At 43.8% G+C, this 15908-nt stretch overlaps 1 protein-coding gene across 2 annotated transcripts in view; it reads right to left on the bottom strand.

The window, feature by feature from the left end:
* Positions 1–15908, bottom strand: part of prr36a (proline rich 36a) — a 33784-nt gene that overhangs the window by 6049 nt on the left and 11827 nt on the right. Inside the window, exons 2-6 of one of the 2 annotated variants that reach the window (XM_053325130.1) lie at positions 10464–11165; positions 10215–10308; positions 4211–4389; positions 3308–3760; positions 1025–3241 (exon numbers count right to left, since the gene is read on the bottom strand). In XM_053325130.1, the coding sequence (XP_053181105.1) occupies positions 1025–3241; positions 3308–3760; positions 4211–4389; positions 10215–10308; positions 10464–11064 (3544 nt within the window). In that variant the 5' untranslated portion in view covers positions 11065–11165. The remainder of the gene's footprint in view (positions 1–1024; positions 3242–3307; positions 3761–4210; positions 4390–10214; positions 10309–10463; positions 11166–15908) is intronic. The other variant, XM_053325139.1, reaches the window with a different exon arrangement.

Genomic DNA, 15908 nt, shown 5'->3' with positions numbered 1-15908 from the left:
GTCTGGTGGAGTGGATGATCAACTTATTCCAGTTATGTGATTTTCACACCAGTGAAGTCTTTGAGGTTGGGCATGAGTTCTTCTGTTGGTGTCCAATTTTACAAGGAAAGGCTACAATGTTTGTATGAGTGTATGGCAACAGTAAAGCATTGACTAGCTGTAGGCTGAATGGTTAAGTAAGTGGAAGCGACTATCATATAAGTAATTAGAGCTACTAGTATAAAACTGGCTGTTGTTGAGACCTTGAAATCAATGTCAGTGGTAAGTGATGAATTGTTTTTTCTTGCACACAGACCACAAATATGCTTTAGACTCCACTCCCAAATGCTCATTTCAATAAAACGGTACGATGAGAGAGTACATCATGATAAAAATCTAATCTTTATTTAAAGTTTTAAGCTTCATCAGTCCAAAAGATGAATAAACACAAGAAAAAAAAGCTGGGGTACAATTTAAAGTGCAAGAAGACATGAGGAGTGATCAGGGTTAGGGAAGGATTGCCTGTATCTCATGGTAGAAGAGCGAAATCAAAAACATGAAAATACAATCGAAAACTCATTTTCAGTTATCAGCTTTGTTCAGTAAAAAGTATTAGGATAAATACACATGAAAAAAAGTTACAGTTCATTCTTTTTTCCATTCTATGTTAAGACAGAAACCAAAACCCAGGTGCACGTGCGCACACGCACGCACACACACACACACTCACACACATTAGGAGTAAATAGTAGTAGCTATTGCACATACAGGAATTTAAGCCATATACTCATAATGGAAATGTTATATCAAAGGGAAGGGCCACTGCCATCTTCTTTTTTTAAATCTCTTCCCTTTTTTTTGCTCTCTGTTTTGTTTTGTTTGTTTGTTTTGTGTTTACCTTTGATTACGTCCACCCCCAGAGATTTCAGGACAGACACTGACAACAAGGACAACTACAGTGAGACATTATTTTGGGGAGGCTGGAACAGGGTCAAAGAGGTAAGGGGCAATACTTGGGCTGTTATGGAGATGAACTATACATTACCTGCAAAAGAGTTCTCAGTCTTTTCACAGATAGCTGAATAGTACGGAGGCTGCATGTCATCTGGATTCTCTTCTGGTTGCTGTAAAATGCTCAGAGCTGCTGAAGGATCTGGGGCTTCTTCTGACCCCAGCACTTCCTCACCTGCATGCTCAGCACACTCTGCATCCTGCTGCCCACACTCGATGTACTGCTGCTCCGCCAGGCATAACTGGGTGAGAGGCTGCGGGATGAGACAGGGCTCCTTGGCCTCTTCAGGCAGTTCCTCCAGGGAGAAGATGCCAGGACTCTTGATGCAACTCTCCCCTGTGGACTGGGCATTGGAGTTTGAAGCTGTGGTCATGGTGTCGAAGCCATAAGACGCCAATGAGGTAGCTGAAGGTGGGGTTGTGTCTTCACCGACGCCCCCTTCCACCATCTCAGCCTCCTCACCTTCTTCCACAGTGGACAGGCAGCGCTGGCCTGGGGGCTGGCTGTCAAAGGTCATATGGATGACAGCTGGACTCTCCAAAGAATCATCCAGCTGGGCTTCTCCCTCTGTGTCGCTGGCTTCGTCTTCCGTTACTGAGGAGGACGAAGGGTTGGAAGTGGGGGCAGTCGCAGGACCTCCAAGGACTTCATCAGCAGGCAGGGTCTCTGCCTCAGCCTCCTCCTCCTCCTCTCCTTCCCCGTCTCCTCTCTCCAAGTGGATGCCCAGGTCCTGGTCATCTAAATCAAGCTGGGGAGAGAGCACCGGGGCTCGCAAATCTTGAGGCTTAAGCTTCCCCTCTCGATTGTAGTCACCCAGTTCCTCTGGAGTGCTGGTCTCACTGCTCAGGGTGCTTGACAGAGACATTCCTGTGGAAGAGAGTGGAGCAGGGGCCAGGGTCTGCATTGGGGCTGGGCCAGGCTGATCCATGTACATTTGATCCTTGGCAGAGGAATGAGGATGAACTTGTTGGTTTTCAGGAACAAAAGGAGCAGTGCCTAGTTCTAGCCAGGGCTGGGCTGGGGACTGACTCGGGATCTCGGAGTCTCCTTGCCAGGGGTCTACCAAAGGGCTTGCTGCAGCCGCTCCTGCCACCTGTGGCTGGGAGATGTGCTCAAGAAGCTGCTGTGGCTGAAGTGGTTCTGCCCAGTGATCAGCAAATGGGTTTGGTTGGTCCCACTGAGCAGCCGGGGCAGATGGCAGCTGAGGGGGAGGGGGTGGCTGGGCCACCCTGTTCAAGTTGTCCAGCCTTTCATCCTCCGCAAAGTCATCTTCATCTGCATTACCGTAGCTTTCCAGTCCGCTCTCTGTCACCCCCTCACTGGCCATCTCCACATCTTCGTCCTCCTCATCATCCACCACGTCATTGTCATGGCGGGGTCTCAGCGGTTCATCTATCCGCTCTGAGCCCACGTCCATGTCACACACCCGATCATTGTCATCATCATCATCATCGTCATCGTCTTCAAAGTCATTAGCTGGAATGTCAGGAACCTTCTCAAAGTCAGGTGAGCCCGCTGAGGCTCCTTTCAGACTGCCATCTCCCAGATCATCCATGCTCTCTGCGCCCTCTAGGACCCCGGGGGCACTCAATTCAGATGCACCTTGCTGGCTGCCACTAACCTCCTCAGAGTCCAGCTCAGAGAGCAAAGGACCACCGGCCCTCCAAAGACAGCCACCTGCTGGTCCAGCCGACCCAGGACGAGACTCCTCCGTGGGCTGTGTGGTGCCACTCATTTCTGACAGAGAAACCGGCAAGCTTCCCTCCTTCTCCTCTTCATACTCCTCTTCATTTAGATTGGTGGGGGGAACTAGCTGAGGGATTGCTGCTGGGAGAGCTTTAGATGTGGAGGTGGTTTGGTCTGTTAATAGGTAAATGGGTGCCTCGGAGGGCTCTTGAGGAGAGGCCACTGGTGGTAATGTAGGCTCAACTGGAGCAGAGACCGGCTCCTGTGTTATTAGTGAAGGAGGAGCACTGCTTTCTAGCTGTTCCTGGGGCGGAGCGGTCTCTGGTAAGGCTGGCCTGACAGGGCTTTGTGGAGGAGAGGGGGGAGCTGAATGGCGTTGAATAGTCTCTTGAGGCATCACCTCTGGTAGTATGTTCTGGGCCAAGGCTTGGGGAGGGGCCTCCTCTGGTGCAGAGACGACAGTGGGGGAATCTTGTGGTAAAGCTACTGTTGTCTCTGTTTGCACTTCTTCTATCAAATTTGCTGCTGTCGCAGCTGCTACCGCTGCACCTGCTACCGCTGCACCTGCTACCGCTGCACCTGCTACCGCTGCACCTGCTACCGCTGCACCTGCTACCGCTGCACCTGCACCAGCACGAGCAGCAGTACCAGCACGAGCAGCAGTACCAGCACGAGCAGAACTCTGTGCTACTGAAGATGTGGTGGTACTTGTCTTCTTGGTAGCAGTAAAAGGTGGGACAGCCTGAGTGGGTTTGGTTCCACGTTTTGCCTGAGGGGTGCTGCTGTTTCCAGGTTTGTTGGCTGGAGAGGCAGGAGGGGTCCGACCGATGGGCAGTTTGTTGTTGGCTTGGAACCGAGTGGAGGCTACACCAGGTTTCTTTGTGGGAGTAGGTTTAGCAGGCTGTTGAAGTTTAGGCTGTGACATCTTGGGATCTGCTGCTTTTGTTGTTGCAGACCATTTGGAGGCCGAGTTTACCTTTACGGTGGCTGTGGGTTTAGAGCTATCGGGTATTTTGGCAGCAGCTGACGTTGGAGCTGTTGCTGGTCTCTTAGCCACTGCAGTAGTGGGTGGACGACTAACATCTGGTGTGAAGAGAGAAAACAACAATTAAGTCACCAAGTCTAATTGCAAAACATTTTCATTTTGTGAATAAATCAATTTTAGCCAAGCTTCTGTGAGATTTTAGCTCAAACTTTCAATTCACGGTACTTCAGGGAATATTTCATTGATCTTACAATCCACAGATTCACAGGGTAACTGTTCATAAACTAACTTTTTGACATATTCATTTGAGATATTACTGGGATTAAAGCCAACCACTTAACTCTCCTGTATTTTTCATTTTAGACAATTAACTTGAAACTGACAAGCTAAAGCCATCAGATGTGTTTATAGAGTCAACCTCTCTGGAAAAAACTGCCTGCCAATGTGACAATAACTCACTTTTTGGTGTCAGTGTGTAAAAAAAACACTTTAAAATGGGCCATTGCAATGAGGAGTGTCTGCTTGTCAAAAAAGGTCTAACTTCTAACCTTTCTTCACAGCAGCTGTTTTTGGGGGCTGTGCTGCTGTTGTCCTGCCAGTAGGGGGTGCTGTTGTGACTCTAGACGCAGCGGTTCTGGCTGTTGCAGTGGTGGAGGGCTTAAGTGTGGATGGAGTGGGCCTGGATGTGGAGGACGCAGGTCGAGATGTTGAGGGACCTGTATACGTCCTGGAGGTAGAACAGGACAGACAAGTTTAGGAGACATACAAACAAACAAAAAACAATTCAACCAAAGCATCCACAGCTTCATTTTTGGCTGTTGTTGGCAAAAATCCAAACATGCAATCTGATGTTCTACCTCTACTTGAATTAACAAGCAACAACAAATGACCTGTTCTAATGTAGACCATGAAAGCAATTTCAACAATGGGAAGCCATTAACAAAGCACCATCCATCTTCTGTCCCATTGTTTTATTTCTCCAATGACTACTAAGAAGCAAGGGAAGGGTTTAATGAGAAGTGAAAACAGAAATGGAGGAGGAAGAGAGGTTTATTATGGAAAGACTGACAAAGAAAGAAAAAAACAGAGGAAGATGTGAGAACTGAGGCAACAAACAATGACAGAAGCAGAAAGGGAAAAGAGATGCGAGAGATAATGGAAAAATAGTGGGTGAGCAGAAAAAGAGGGCAACATAAAAGGCCAAATATGTAAGTCTTACTCTAAAAAAACACAACAGTCCTGCTCTGAGCAGATCCACTGCAACAAGCAATTATGACATTGTCCTGTTTTAATGTCCTGTTCTATGATTCACATTTAGGACAATCACTCAAGGAGGTCACTGGCATGTAGTGTTTGCATGAGACTTAGAAGTGCGTGCAGTGATATGAAGAGCAGTAACCTACATACAAATCTGTGGATGTTGCTTGTGTTGCTATACTGGGCTCTGTGAAATCTCCACACAATACATTTGAATTGTCAGAGAATTTGACGTAGTCTGTGTTGTAACGTGCTGCTGCATAACCTACAAACAAAGTCAGTCGGTTAAATGAGCGACTAGTCAGCTGCAGGCACAACAAACCCTCATTTCTATTCTTGCAACCTGGTGTATAAAAAACAATGCATAATCCTCACTCTGTTAATTATTTGCATGACATCTGTTTATAGTAAAAACAGGAAGAGCTATATAATCTAATATAATTGCCTCAAGAAAGTGAGCCCCCCCCCCCCCCCCAACCAACAATTACAACTGTTCGTTTTGGTTTTCTTTTGAACTTGTTCTGCTAACATGGTACATAATGCAGACATGAGCTGACAAAGACACACTGAGTTTTGATGGCTTTCAGTGGAGTAGCATGCCTGCACACAGATGCCGCTCCCACATTACAATAACCACTACAATGAGCGTTTGTTTCCCCGAGATTAGATGTGGACTCATACCAACAGACAATCGTAATTGGCTGCTATCAGACAGAAGATTTAGGCTGTAAAGTTAAGTGGAGCCCAAACACTGGAAAGTGTGTCAGACAGTAAGATGAGATCAGCCCTGAACAAAAACAGGTTAATGATGAACAGCAGGAGAAAAACAAACGAGACATACTACTGGACTGGAGCACAGACCAGAACTTTGGATGGAAACTTAACCGCAAGGAGGAAATCGTAGTAAAAAGGTGTATTAATAGAAGTTGTTTTCATATCTAATCCTGCATGCAAATCTGAATGGACAGGATCACTCAATTATAGCAGGAATCAAGGCGGACAAAATTGAGTGAATAGCTTGCTCAGAGCAGAGAGCGAGTGAGACTAAAGGTTGAAATGAGACTGAAAATGAACGAAGATGAGAGTTAAGGAAGATGGTCAGGGGAGTTCATAGAACAAAATATGACCCCAGAAACTCCCCAAACCGGATTGTTTTATGATGAGTCATAACTCAAAAGGTTTGCTCTAAAGTCTAGAGGGAGGGCACAGAGAGGAATAATAGACCCACTAATGCCTGTGCCACACACACAAACACACACACAGGTGGTGGCTGGTGGTTTTGTTGTGGGTGTATTAGTATGGATTACATTTTCCGCCAACAGAGAGTTGAAATCCATACAAATCGCAGCCCAAAGGGAGAATCAAAGGCACTTCACAGCCATCTACAGGATTTTAATGACCAAACACAAGGCCTTTTTAAGGGCAAAGGTCAGCACAGGGACAAGTCGCTGATACACTTTACGGACCTTCCTTGTCGTAAACTCAAACAGTCAATATTCACAAATGTTTACGAGAGATGCAAATAACACACCCACGGTATTATCACACTGAGCAGCTGCAACATCTGTTTGGACAAAAAAAAAAAATCAAAGTGTAAGCATAAGCCCGGGGAATTTTATATTTCAGCCACACCTTCTTCATCCATTCATCCATGACTCCCTCTTTTCCTCTTGTTCCTTCTTAAAAAAAAAAAAAAAAAAAAAAAAAAAAAAAAAAACACAGCTGAGAGGATAGACTCCCTTTGGCATACCCTGTCCTGTAGATTAAAATATTTTGTTTTAATCATACCGGAGAAAAAGGAGAGGGCTTGGTCAGGTGGTACACTTTATCCCTGTTGCTAGAAGCTCATCTTACACATAATTGCAGAGCAAATACACATTATTCTGTCCTTGCCCTTTTCCCCTCCTTTATCACTTCAACTGCCCCCTCCAAGAAACAAATGGAAATGGGGTACCCTAACAATACCTTGTTTGGCTTGTAGGCTGTCCAAAACCAGCTGCTTTACTCCTTCCTGAGAGGAGCGCACATTCCTTGGACTTGTGCAGGCCTACAGTTATCTCCTTGACAATAAAGAGTGGAGGCCTGAATCAGCTCAGTAGCAAGTTTATATGAAGTGTTGCAGCCTGGCAATAGCATGACAGACATAGCGATGGCTTTAATGAGGCCCTAGGCACCCACTGTCACAGTGATGGATGCCATGGGCCTTTTCTTTTAGGACAGTAATCCTGCTCCCTGCCAAAACTATTGGAGAGAAATGACAGTTTTATCTCAGAAGAAGACCCAATGCAGTATCCTGTATCTGAAGGACCAAAACATATTATCCACCAGCAGTTCTCTCCATTCCCAGTGGGGATCCTTTCAATATTAATCATTTTACTGATTGCTCAGAGCAAAATGAAGGCTTAATCAATGTCTTTCTCTTGTTACACAACTACACTGGATACAGCTAAATGATCAATGAGTCAGAACGATGGATGGAAGTTAGGCTGTGAGGAGGGCTTGAGGAGATGCTGGCCAAATGCCCAGCACTGTACATGCACAAAAAGAAGAGAGACGAGGGGGAAGAGACGCAAGATTGAAAAGAGGGGGTGGGGTGGACAAAGACTGATTGCTCGGTCAGTGCAAGGACACCACAACCCGTCACTGGAGGAGAGAGGAGCAAAGCAGGAACTGGATTTTTACAACTATACTCCAGTTATCAAGGGTTCTCATTGACCACTGGGACACAGACATCCTCCTGTCAAATCAGATGGATTGCACATTGCAGTATGTTTCTTAGTTACATACCAATATGAAACCCTGAAAAATCAACCACACAGTTTAAAAAAAACAGTCCTGCCTCATTACTGTGTACAATAAAGTGTTTAGATCCAGCATTTTCAGTTTTTCTAACATATTCCTCTATTCATTAGCACAAATCCCATTTCCATGAGCTCACAGTCGAACACAATCACCAAATCTTATTTCCTTCCTAAATTAGTTTTTTAAAAACCTGATACGATTCCATTCCTCCCTTTTGGCCAATTAACATGAATACTTCATGAGAGCGTCTGGTCTTTCACTGGCCACAGGCTTTGCTCGATGCCACGCCATCAGTGGTATCACTGTATGCTGGGTTGAGTGAACAGCATAGACAAACAGCTTTACTCTACATGAAAGGGATTTACCAGCAGATACTTGGCTAGAAAAAAAAAGTGAATGTGTGTTCCTGTGTGACAGTTTGGCCAATAAGGGACTACTGTTTACTCAGTGATATGACAATACGGTGAGGCTGGATTTACAAGGAAGTGGCTGCAACATTAGCATTAGGATTTTAGCAACCATTGTGTTGTAGCTAAACTCATGTCATATGGTAGTATGAGACCTTACAACATGTGTTGCTATGGGAGGTTAGAGCCGTTGTGCTCAGAGGCATGACTGATGCAGGTCACTGCTTGTGCTGAAAGAAGGTCTGTTGGCATCACTTCCTGACTTTGCAGAGAGCCAGCACGGACACTAACACTGACTGAAATGCACACCACCACTGCTGCTATAACACAAAGGATTCAACACGCCACCGACTTTGCCATCACACATGCACACAGGTGGCACGAAATGCAGCATGCATTATCCGTCACGAGGGCAGACACCTGCTGCTGTTTTCCTATTGTCATCTGTGTGTCTCCAGCTGAGAGGCAGGTGCCTGAAGTCACGTCCCAGAGAACAGTCACATACGGATGATGCGCTACTGAAATCAGACTCCAACACCTGAAATGTATCATTTGATTAATTCAGAACATGAGCCACTCTGTGTGTACACACACCTGTCTGCACAGCACACAGTACAGAACATTAAACCACTGCTAGCCGGGCCTCCATCACCCTGCTGTCTACACAGTGCCCCATTAAAATACTATATAAAAGTGCTCATGGTCAGTCATGATACATTCAACAAAGATAGCTAATAAAAACTTACCAGCAATAATAGCATTGGCTGGTGCTGAAATTATCATTTAATTAATTATCTGATGAAGTAGAAAATTAATGGCTAGTGATTTTAATAATCAGTGTTCTTTGGGCAACAACTGTAACCACTACCTTGTGCCAGCTTCTCCAGTGAGAATCTACTCCATTTTACATTTCACAATTTATATTCTGGGTTTTGGATTGTTGGGTCAGGGGGAAAAAAATCAGTCATTACATATGGCCATTTTTTTTAATCTCTTTGAAGCAATTTGTCAATTAAATTGAAAAAGACAAAAAAAAAGTACACTAGTACACTTGCCTTGCATAAATTTGAGCATGTCTGGTCTGTATATACCAGATAAAAAAAAAGATTTGAGGTTGGTGTAAATATAAGTATACTGAGGGGACATTTTCTTATATCCAAGCAAGAACACAGTGACCCTCTACTGCTTCAGAGTGATGCAGCACAGAGAGGCACATTATTTCTTTATTTAATAAGTGAACATTAAGAGGGGAAGACAAGTGGAGGCAGAATCTAATTAGGCCTCTCAGTACATCCTGTGAAAAAATGTTTGGACTGGTGTATTATGGATCATTTGTCAATTTCAACACTAGCAAAATGTTATTTGACTTCCAGTAGATTCTTACATTTGGTATCAGATTATTAAAAAAACTGGACTTCAAGTAGGTATTATTCAGTTCTTTAAAGTGAAAAGTCTTCATTTACAAAACCTCTGCAGTAGTAAATGACCAGGTCAACTATGAAATTCTACAACCACCAAAATGATCATTTGAGAGCAGCACTTTAAGCAAGTTTAGTCAAAGTAGAGCACTCACGCTCTCGCTATCCAAACCACCAGCCCAGTATGAGAGGGATTATGATCCAAGTCAATAGCTCTCTGCCCTGGGGAGGGGGTCTGTTCTCTGCCGGGGGGTCTTTTTGGGACAAAGCGGTAGTTCTTCAGTATCACTGGCTCTCTTAAGGCCTTCTGTCTCAGGTTTTTCTGCTAACATGACTCACTCTTGAAGCGAAATCTGACTCAATAACGGCCCAAAGACCACAATAGATATCGTTCTCCCCTGCTCCTTTTCAAGGCATCAACATAAACAAAGTCACCCTCTCATCCAGTTTGTTAGGGGAGAATTACAAAGTTCACTCAAGATCTCAATAGATGGGAAACGTGTGTAGATGACAGACATAATCACAATGAAGCAGAGGGACTGAAAGGTATTATTGTCATTCAAATAAAAAAGGGGGTTTCAATGCATAACATAACATTGCAAAGATATAGAGCCATTGGGCCTCCAAATTACCATCACCCACTCCCTGTTTGTGATAGGTTTACAAACCTGGTGGTCTTTGAAATGGCACCACTCTCAGCTTTTGAAGCAGTTGAAGTGCTGGGTTTTGGGGCAGTGGATGACACCAGTCTGCTGGCAGAAGCTACAAAGAAAAACAAAACAAAACAAAGAAAAGAAAAGCAAAAATTAAAGTAAGATTGCATAGACGTCAAAGACTACTGGCACTGCTCTCCAAAACCATACAAAATGAGTGATTATTATCATTCATTTTTTGATTCAGTTTCACATCAGACTTACCCATGTTTTTAGGTCTAGCTGCATTAGCTGCAGTCTCAGCCACTGTTTTTTTCTTAGGTACTCCATTCAGCGCTGTTTTGGTACCATTTGTTGCTGTGGCAGCAGCAACAGACGTAGTCCTGGTTGGTCCAACAGGCTTCTTGTCAGGCACCCTGGTTTGGTTCTTGACTGTGGAGGAAACCGGTGCTACACGCACTGGTCTTTTGGATGTGGCCCCTGCTGCTGAGGCTGATGCTTTTGCTGTAGTCGCTGCTGCAGTTTTCCTGACTGCAGTCGTCTTTGCAGAATTACTGTTAGAAGATTCGACATTATTCATGGTGCGGTGTGATGCAGCACCTGGCCGGGAGTTGGATCCTGAGGCTCCTGCAGTTTTAGGTACGGCTTGAATTTTCGATGCAACAGCTTGTGGTTTGACTTTGGGTTCTGCAGCATCTGGCTTACCATTGGTCTTCGGAGCAGCGCTGGATGCTGACCCATTTGCGGCTTGCTCTGGTTGTGATGGGGCTTGCTCTGTTATGTTGTCCTGTGACACGGAAGGTTCTGCTTCTGCTGCAGCTTCAGTGGGCTCCGTGGTTTCCATGGTAACCCCATCCGGTTTCATTCCCTCCAAAAAGGTGTGGACGTCGGGGTTGCTGCTGTTGGTAACTATATCCAGGAGGTCCGCACTCTTGAATTGGACAGTTCCTCTCACACTGTAAAGTCCTGTTAAAAAACAAAAAAAACAAGAATTAATTTCAAAACCTGCATGCACATTATATACTTGGATGAATATATATCCGCTGAATCCATAGACATTTTTTTGCGCAATTTTAACTTGCTATAGTGTTGCTCCTTTAAGGGATAGCTCAGCGCGCATGTTGTGTGCGGTAGAGAGAATTAGGAATATAGCTGTGAACATACCAGTGCAATGTGTACATTTTAGGTAACCTGTCAGTGAATAAATGCTACAACTCCTCAAAAACATTAAAAAAGTTAAAGTCATGTGTCTTTTTCACCATCTGCTGATTCAAGAGATGGGGATTAGCTGCAGAGTTAGTGACAATTGGTTAGCCACTGACCAGGCTCACTAAAGGTAGAGTCAGTGATTCTGGAGAAAGACTTTTCAGAAAGACACTTTTTGTGAAATTCAGCGAAGAAAGTTTGTTGGGCCGCTGCCTTCTGTGCTGCTGACAGATGTCAGCAGCAGAATTTTTTTCCGCTCATGATGATGTGTGGGAAGAACATAAGTGACTCTACAGTTAATGCATTGCACTGGACTCATATTTCTCTTTTGGTGGTTGCGTTAGCAATGTACGTCCATACATTTTGAGAACCCTTCACACTTGTGAAGGAGCAGAAAGGAGGAATGTATTTAATTGGGTGTTTCATTCAAATTTAAACAATTATTCTCCAGAATGACTGACTACCTTCAAAAAGGTGGACTGACGCTTCACACCCAGCTAATATATTGGCAATTGCCGGTTTCTGGACTGACAGTGGGCGGCAGGAGAATTTTGACATGTCACCCAACCCTACTGCATTACTCATAAAGTCATGATAAATCTGTCACTGCCAAAGGAAACACCATTTATAGTAAGGGGCCTCTTAGGAATTTGGGGGAGTCTGAAAAACAGGAAGTGAGCACTGAGAGATGCCAATAAATTCATCCAATGACTCTTCTCCACAGTGACTTTAATAATGCTACCAACAAAATCCTCAAGGCGCCAAAATAAAACTTAACACTCACTACTAAAAACACCCTGAGTTTAGAGTTTTTAACAGCACATTTTATGGAGCAGAAACACCAAAACTGATGACTTGCGCTAAATGGCTTCCAGCATCTTGAAACTGAAAGGGAAGAAGCTGTGGTTTGAAGCGCTGAAGGCCTAGAAAGGCTTCACAATATCTTGACATGACACACTGCCCACAGAGGACAAGGAGGAGAGGGAGGAGGTGGAAAACAAGCACCAAATGGCCCATTTATTGGCCATTGTCCTCCGTGCTGCTGAGTAGATGCAGATGGTAATCATCATGTCACTTGAGAGATTTGTGTACTGTGTCTTAATCGACAGAACTAGTGGAAAGTCTGAAATTAATGTAAGACTATAAGAAGCTGGAGTTAAGGAAGCCGAACGGCAATATGTGGAGGAAGTGCTTGAGCAGGGTCATAAATACAGTAGGTCTTGAACTCATTCAAGTTTTCCCTTCTTCCTAGATCTGTTATTGGTTTATCCCACCATCCTAATCATCTCCTCCACCAACAGCCCCCATTACTTTGCCCTTTGACCACAGCAGCTTCACCCAACCCCCTCCTGATTACTCATCTCCTTTTTCCTATGTCCACTTGTTTCTCTGTGCTCCTTGGTCACATTCTCCCCTCCTCCCGCTGCTTATAGATCTGCTTCCAGTAAATTGCTACACAGATGGTCTGGTCAGTAGAAGCTCTGTATGGACTAGGAAACAAGCTGTGCAAGGGACGGATGAAAGATGAAATAAAATGAAAAAAAGATTGAGATGGATAGAAATGGAGCAAAGACCAGAACTAGCTGAAGTAAAGGGTCCAAACAAAACAGGTTAGAATTACAAAAGAGAGAAGAAATAGAAATGAACAGTGACAGCAAATCAGAAAGAGGGGCGGGCACTACCCTTACAGTGCAGCAAAGACAAGTAAGTAAGAGATTCATGATGATAGACCATGTACAACATTTCAAGCCACTAAGCCAGATAACATATTAAGAAAACTTGAATGAGCAATATTTTCCATAGATACAAAAAACTGCTTTCCTAAAACTTGTACAATAACAATCATGAAGAAAAAGGGAGCCAAGTTTTGCCTGTAGGATTTTTTTTAAAGCATCTGTGTTTGTCTCCAACTGAAAAATTTCCAACAGACATTTTAGGATTAAGTCTCTTGGAGAAGCAGTCATACTTGGTCAGAAAATACGCCAACATATAAAAGGTAACATGGTCCTTAACATTTTACTCCCAGTTCTCTAAACTTTGTTACTTTTACAAGGTTAAAAAAAATCTGTCAGTATTTACTCTTTCCCATCAATGTGCCTAATGTCAGCTGAGCAGGAAGGTATGTTTTATCAAAAAGAAGGCATAAACTGACCATTTATTGCCAATTCTGCAACAACCTGTTACGCCAGTTTAGCCTCAACAACCACTTAACAGATCTTCTTCCACTTAACGCTCCACACAGACAGCTACACCCACACAGGTGTTGTAACCCACTAATCTGTTGTATAAATTATTTAACTCTTACCCTTACGTTCTGCCATGGAAGTTGAACTCAGCACTTGCCTTCAAACAGAGCTCTCATTCCTGCTGACCTTCATTGTATTTCTTGTTCTCTGGTCTCTGTGGTTACAAATCTCACATAAAAATGAAGCCCTGTAGTGGAGAGTAACCTGCCTAACAACACAATGTTAGGACTGTCCCTTCTTTTGACAAATATCAAGCCTTAAACAAGGGTCAATTAGCTAATGCTCAATGCCTTGGAACAGTGTTGCAAGACTCAAAACCATTAGTAGCCTGTTAGGGGTGTCACGATTCTCCAAATCCTCGATTCAATTCTTTGTTTGGGGGTCCGTTTAGCACAGGTGCCTATGCCATTTTCATACTAGTCATGAATGATATAATCTCCATCAGTTGTTTGCAATGTTCCACACTAATTTATTAGCAATATAAATTAACAATAACTTGTTTCAGCAGTCAGATATTCAAGTTCACAACAAAACAAAAACTAAATTAAAAACATCCATGTCCATAGCCATCACTGAACAATTAAGTGTGTTAACTGTCCTAACAGTGTCCTAACTGTATCCTAACAGTACCCGAACAGTAGCATCTCTGGTGCTACAAATACCCCTATAGCACTGGTTATTGCTTTAGTGCAGACATCCCAACTCTCCTGGAAGGTTTCGAAAGGTTGATTTCGAAGGTCGAGATCGTGATGTCATTTCGATCGATATTCAATTTACAATTGAGAACTAGCATCACTATTTATTTGGAATGGGAAGGTTTTGAGGCCATTAGCAAATTGCAAAGCAAACCACCATGATCTAATTTGTAAACCATTATGAACAAATGTTGCTCTCACACAACTGATGGGAGCCCTGACAAAGCAGAACATTTATCTAGAGGAGCAGTAACAAGGCGGCTCCTCATCAGTCTTTCTGAATTTTAATCTTTATCAGTAAACATGAGTAAAAAGTTATTTTTAAAAATCAAGTCGAACTTGCTCAGTGAGTGAGCAATAAACCCTAACTGGACAAAAGTTGTTCCAAATGTGAAGGAGCGCTGAGTCTTTGACTGGCACCGTAACGTGCATGGCATGGCAGAGTTTTGCCAGTCCAGCTACTAATGCCAGGGGCTTAACAGATAGCGGCTTGAATCACATTCCTCACGAGATGACCCCTTTCTGGGCAAGTAAAGGCATCATCTCTAAACCAGCTGACACTGTGACGCAGCACAGAAAGGAAGTGAATGGATCATCACACACTCACACGAAAATTTAACACCCGACACCAATACTAGACTCAATCTTTGGGGTTGTTTGCAGTTTTTATGCCCTGATAAGTGACTGCATTTGAATGCCAGTGGCATTATTTAATGTTTCGCCTGGTCAAGATGAACAGCCTGATGCATTTTGATGAAATACAAGAAAACCTTTGTCTGCCATTCTCTCAATCCACATTTGCATAACAAATCCAAGTTCACTAAAGATTTAAAACCGTATGTAGAGCGCAGGATGCCTCTGTCAAGCCAGCACCGCACACAACTGATATCACAATTACCTCAATACTCCTGGAGACAATTACAATATGCTGCAAGTATTGTGATGATGAGGCTGATTGAAGACAAAGGCCTGAACTGTGAAAAAGCTGCAGCACTACACAATTTAGCTTGAGCAGGAGGGAAATATGCCTTTAAATGCAGCCAGCACTTTGTAAGATTGTTAGAGGGAGTCTGTCTAGACAGAGAGAGAAACTCAATGGCCTCAGTGGTATTTACATTCCACTTCTCCTAATAAAGAAATATAGCCTTACATGTCATTAAATCTTGCTCCTGACCTCTTGTCTTGAGGCAGTTTAATTACATTCGTCGTAGCCCATCTCTCAGTCACTCCCGCTACATGTCCAGACATTAGAAGTGGTGCCTGACAAAATGGGTCACTTTTAATGCTGCGTCTAATACAAGCAGAGAGGGATTTAGCAACGTTGAGAGCATAGCAGGGGTTTGGAATGCATTGTGCAGACTGCTGGAGGTGGTGGAGGGAGGGCCGTCGATATTGATGCTGGGGCTTAATGTCATCAGTAGATTTACCCTTTAAAGCTGTTACAATGCTGCCATTATAAAACAATAAGGAGACAATGCACATTAGGAGTGTAACAGATTGTTAGTGCAACAGAGTCCAGAGCCTAAACTCCTGTTCAATGCAAACACAAGCCAGTGAGGGGA

This window comes from Scomber japonicus, chromosome 2 (assembly GCF_027409825.1).
Source record: "Scomber japonicus isolate fScoJap1 chromosome 2, fScoJap1.pri, whole genome shotgun sequence".
In the NCBI taxonomy this organism is placed as follows: Eukaryota; Metazoa; Chordata; class Actinopteri; order Scombriformes; family Scombridae; genus Scomber; species Scomber japonicus.
Note: the sequence above shows the minus strand (reverse complement) of the source record. Positions and strands in the feature narration are given on the sequence as shown.